General features: G+C 35.6%; 1 protein-coding gene across 13 annotated transcripts in view; it reads right to left on the bottom strand.

Annotated features, from left to right (window-relative positions):
• Positions 1 to 4,207: 4,207 nt before the first annotated feature.
• The window catches only part of LOC131046892 (uncharacterized), an 88,247-nt gene continuing 86,454 nt past the window's right edge, over positions 4,208 to 6,000 (bottom strand). For all 13 annotated transcript variants that reach the window (XM_057980712.2, XM_057980719.2, XM_057980717.2 and 10 more), the window contains one exon: positions 4,208 to 4,610. In XM_057980712.2, the coding sequence (XP_057836695.2) occupies positions 4,434 to 4,610 (177 nt within the window). In that variant the 3' untranslated portion in view covers positions 4,208 to 4,433. The remainder of the gene's footprint in view (positions 4,611 to 6,000) is intronic.

Below are 6,000 nucleotides of genomic sequence, written 5' to 3'. Positions count from 1 at the left end.
TTTCATTGCATATCATGTTTTACTTATGGTCACATGGCGAATGCTTAAAGCAAAAAAAGATGAAAAGGAATCCTCTTTTATTTTATGAAATGGATTAGGTTTGGTTATCCTTCGTTGGAATCTCCTCGTGAGGTTGGAATCTCCTTGTGAGGATCTTCTTGTAGTGAAAAACCCTATCACAAAGCTTGCTTGTTCTTCTCTATATCTCTCTTCCCAGGTTGTGTGCTCTTCCTTGACTTTGCTCTGCTTTGGGTTACCTCCTCTATTTTCATACGTGGTGTGCTCCACCCTTTCACCTAAGGGGTTCCCTCTTTGGCTTTGGTTGTTCCTCCCTCTTGGTTCTTACCTCCACTCAAAAGTAGTTGTAGTGTTAGAGGGTCCCTCTTGGTTCTTACAATGGTTCCTTGATTCTCAAGGAGAAAAAGTCTCCTCGACCTTCCCTTTTGCCCTCTTAAATTTATTTGATTTCATTGATAGAATGAGTATGTTGGTTAGATTTTTGTAACAAAATGAAAGTTGTTTATGGGAAGATATATTTGTCAATGATCCCTAGGATTAGTTTAGCTTCTCTTCCATTTTTTTTATCGATTTTCTTGCTTAATGGTGCCAAATTGTTTACGTTGTAATTTAATATTAAGGGAGGGCTCAACTCTTTCCTTTGTTTATTTTGTTGCTTGTATTTTCTAGTTTTGGCATGGTCGACAGCATAGTAGAAACCTTTATAAATTATATGATAATATATTTCAAACATTTGCATATAGTTTTTTATTTTAATATCTAGTATTTTCATAGGTTAAATTTTGAATTTTGATAAGCATGTTTTTTGTGCTATGCTTAGTTTTGTTGTATTTAGATAATGTAATACATTAGATTTTAATTCAATTAACTATCAATGGCCTTATAGGTATTTGTTTATGTAGAAATGCAACTTTGATTGAAGCCCAACCTAGGTCTAATAATCCTTTTTAAATAAATTTAGGGTAAATAAACAACACATATTCAAAACCTACTCTAGATTAAAAGAGTTGGGGATGCAATGATTGTATATAAATTAATGCTTCACAAATTTAAATAGTAAAATAATGGTGCTTAGCTAGAAACAATGACAAGTGACTTACGTATGATTCGATGTGTAGGGATGTCAATGATGATCAAACAAATGCTTCAAAATTAGTAAATGTTTTGCATGGGTAACCTCTATGACTCTAAAGTCAATCTTGTAAGTGCAGACTTCACCTTGCCATAGATATGATCTAAATCACAGACTAATCTCTACACGTTCCATAATGTCACTTTCAGCTCACCTTGATGTTGGCATTAAAACTAATTTTTGGTATTTGTTTACTTTCACTAGATTGGATAGTGGTTTTTCTTTTATCAAGCCATGTAAAGATACTAATTTTATTGGCTACATAAATGATTGAGGACACCACTTTCAAACATAGACAATACCTTTGATGCTTGGGAAATGCAAATTCTCTAATAAATGTTGTCTAATAGTGTGTGCAAATAACAACTGATAGTTCTAAGAATCAAGTCTAGCATGTAACAATTAGATCTAGGTGATGATGATGAGAAGATCTAAAATGAACTAGTGTTGCCCCTTTAAACATAACACCAAGGGTCAAGCAAACCGGTTTCATGCATTGGGTTGGCCCACAACATTCATAGAGGTAAAAGTTAGCCTCAAATTTGAATTTGAATTTGAAAATTTATGGGGTCATTTATAGGACTTTGGAAGTAATGTAGACCACTTATTTGTAGATCTGTCCTAGGGTAAGAACAGGTTAAACTAAAAGTCAAGACCAGTCCATGGGAATTGGTGCACGCTTCTTGTATGCTTGTTATTGCAAAAAGGGTTAATTAAGGGAAAGTGAGTGCTAAAATAATGTTAGAAGTTTGAGATATGCATAGTGCAAACATAATTTAGATCACTTCTACAAATATAGATGTAACCTCAATCAAGAAAGGGGTAAACTTAAGGTCTATACTGGTCCGTGTGAACAAATACAAATAGGAACAAACAAAGTTTAAATTTTGTGCCCACTCTCAACTCCATATGAGCTATCTGTATGCTTGTTAGTACATAAAGGGTTATTTGAGACAAAGAGAGGCCAAAATAAATGAAAAAAGTGAGATATGCACACCTTTGATTTTTTACATTTGCTTTTATATATCTATCATGTTATTTGTATACTTGCTATTGCACGAAGGGCTAACTTTGTTTTGGATTCATTTTGTGCTTCTATATATTATCCATATTGAAGGACCTTAAAAAATAGTAGTATCTCAGACAACTTTGATCAAGGCCCAAACAAAGCATAAAATTGCTAATAATAATATGGATGCTTTTAATGATCAACACATAATATATCTTTAAAATCGAACAACAATGGAGCCAACATTTGGTGGTGTTGATATGCTTGAGATCATGTTGCTCAACTATTATCATGTAAGATAAAAGATCATGGACTCTAGCGCACTGCAGAGACGTCCGCTTGCCATGCTAGCGTCCAGCGAATATGTTAGTTTGTAGGTGGTTGTTTGAGGGTTACGCTTGCACTCAGAAGAGTTTGTAACACCTTTGTTTGAGGCCACCGATGTCGGGATTCCTCATCGGGGGCTATATCTCATTCATTTGAGTCTTTCTTGGGACTTCTTGATCACTCAACAAATTTTCTAAGCTCTGGGTATATTCTACATCTCCATTATAGGTTTTCTAATCAATTTCCGCCATTATCACAATTATTTGGAGAGCTCTTGGAATTCAAATCTACTCATCCGGGTGAAGGTTCTTTGAGTGTTGAAGGGGAGTTTCTATCTTTCCTTATTTGCTTCAATGTCTATTGCTTCTATCTAGTTTACCAATTGCTTATCTATTTTACTTCTATTTTTATCATTTTATCTCTCAATCGTTGCTACTATTTGTGTTGTCCGTGGAGGTGGAAACATCAAAACAGGGGTCTGGCTAAGGCAGACCTCTAAACACAACCCCCAACATTTTCCTTTTTTGCTTGTGTGCAGGTTTTTGACCGAGGAGAGGAGTTTAATTAGCAAGAGGCTTCAATTGTGGACAGGTTGTAAGCTGCCAACCACCTTTTCTTGTCTCCTTTTAGCTTTTTGTATTCCGTACTTTTTACTTTGCTTGTTATAAAATCATTTGTTTAGTCGTACGGTCGTGTCTGTGTCTTCTATACGGTCTCTGTACTCTATCCGTACAGGACAGTAGCGCGCCACGCTGGTGTCCTAGTTTTGTACGTTCATCTCAAAGACAAAGGCTTAGCAGAGTCCTCCAGGAGTCCTGTCTATAGTTCATTTATTTAGTTTTGTACTTTGCATCCATTGTCTCACCTTTAGCGCCAATATAAGTGAGGTAGAGCGAAGGTTGGTTTGTTCCTTGAAGTTCATCACTTCGAGGGTAACAAATACCGTCCTCTACGGAATGAAAAAAGAATTGTTTGCAACCTTATTGCAGTTGATCATGCAATGTTGAAGTAGTTGTGAGATTCTAGACCGTGGTTACATCATCTTGGCAACAAAGAGGACCATTTGATATTTTTGTCCCTGTTGCTCATAAATCTTCTGCTAACACGTGCTTCTCTTCTACATAGTAGGGAAAGATCCAACTATTCTTACCCCTGCCGAATGAGCACTTTGAAAAGAGTTTAGTTTTTTGATAAAGTTCCATACCGTCTCGAGTAGAGAATAAATATTGATAGCATCACTTGCTCTCTGTTGTTACAATCTTAGTACCTCTCTAGGTAGCTAATGAGAATCCGCCCTTGTGAGTAGGGTGAAAGTCACTTAAATAACAGACTAATAAATTTTTTGCTACATATGCTTATCTTCCTAAGTCGAGAGATCCAGCTCTTCTTGACCCTGCTCAAACAAGCACTTCGAAAAAAGTAATCCATTTTTTGGGTAAGTTTCTAAACCATCTTTGTGCAAATGAGAAGAAATGCTGATAGAATCACCTGCTCCGTGTTTTTAGGATCTTAGCGCCTCTAGGTAACCTGAGAATCTACTCTTGTAATTAAGGTGAAAGTGACTTAAGATAAGACAGACTGATAATTGTTTCCTTTATATAACATTTAAATGAGAACTTTGCAATAAGAAATGGAAACAATAACATGTCAGTTGAGTCTATACCTGGTTTAGTTGAAAAACAGTCACTAAGAAGAACAAAACTGTTGATCACTCCAACATATGTACAGATAACATAGCTTCCATTAAACTGAAATTTAAAATGCATACGATGCAATAAACTAGCACATGGCTATACATGTCCTGCTGGCAAGTTTTGGCCAGTATCAATCAAATGACCACAAGTAACAATTTGTTCTCAGTGGAAGGTTTTCTCTAACGCCAAATTGGTTGAAGTGAAAATGCAAAGTTTGATTGATAATGACTTTATTCCCTAGTTGAGAACCATTTTACGCAGCTGCAGCATTGTTCATCTCATTAATGATGCCAGAAAATGTACTATAATCGGATGTCTGTGCAAAATTTGGTACAAAATCTGTACAAAACCTTAAAACAGAAGCCAACTTCTGCGAGTCCTTGGTCAAAACAGCTGCTTCAAGAAATAAACTGGGGGAAATTGAATGTACCTGCATCACACAATGTTTACTGCTTATGAATCTGAATTATTAAATAATGAACAAATATCTCTGACACCAAACTGCCACTAAATACTAAAAAGAACAACACACAATGAGTCCAACAGAACAAATCCATTCTATAATTATCCACAATAAATAGAGAATATTATTGATAAAATGCAGAAGGACGTTCTATGGGATGCTGGCATCATATGTGTGTGTGTGTACAATTGCATTTATAAGGCATTCAACACTCGAGGGTCATGATGATAGGTTTTAAAAATATATATAATTATTTTGTCATTAAATACAATAAAGCATCAAAAAAGTTTTGATCGGTAAAAGTAACCTTGGCTTGAGCCAATATGTAAATACCAGAATGTTATATTATATGCAAAGGGCATACTGCATTCGTATGAAGATAATTTCATTACTCCCCAACTTTTGGCCAATTTATGTGGGTTGCATATATAATACAAATATTGAGGATAACATCCCAACTTTCTACAATCGTGTTAAGAGCAATGCTCCATTAGGCTTGTCAGATGACCAAGAATAATTTCACTGAGTGCTGAACAATATCAGACAGAATTGAAATTAGAGAATAATGTAAAGTTAGAAGTTGGTGACTGATGATGGACAAGAAAAGTGTGGAAGGAATGGAAACAGGCACAGAATTGCAGATGATACACCTGAACTCAATAACAATGCTGCCTGAATTAGTTCAATGTTGTGGGATTTTTATCCTACCCTTCTCCCAGCAGATATTGCCTTTATTAATGCGTGCACTGTGGATTAAGTAAAACACAAATCACATATGAAGCAACATCATCTGTAAAAAAATTTAATCCCCATTCTGGTTTTTGAGTCTACCATTGCAAGATAGATGGAAATGAGATGAAGTTTATACCAGTAAAACAACGATTTTTATGAGGCAGACCTTATAATGATTTGACATGCTGATCAAAGTGTGTATTAAGCATAAGTGTGATCAGCTGCAAAGCAATGAGTGTTGACTAGCTTTTCCTTATTTACAGACACACATACACCAAGTTTTGTTTGTAGATCAGCCTTTCTAGGAATTGGACAAGAACTACTGACATGTGTGTCACATAGGAATTACCTTCACAGGAAGTAAAAACTTCCAACTAGAAATCCACAGAGAATTACTAGAAACATTTACAACCAACAGTAAGCTACCATCAATCTTAGCAGTTCAATGCCACAGTGGATCGCTGGCTGTAAGCCTTTATAAAATATTTTGCCACCTTGTTAGACTCACTGCTAACTTTGCAGTATAAGAATGCTTAATGCTTTCAGTACTCATGTACAACACCCCATGGTGGAAATAGCCAGTTTCTATTAGCCAAAATTAAGTTTAAAATTAGTTTGAGGTGGC

Source organism: Cryptomeria japonica, chromosome 2 (assembly GCF_030272615.1).
Source record: "Cryptomeria japonica chromosome 2, Sugi_1.0, whole genome shotgun sequence".
In the NCBI taxonomy this organism is placed as follows: domain Eukaryota; kingdom Viridiplantae; phylum Streptophyta; class Pinopsida; order Cupressales; family Cupressaceae; genus Cryptomeria; species Cryptomeria japonica.
Note: the sequence above shows the minus strand (reverse complement) of the source record. Positions and strands in the feature narration are given on the sequence as shown.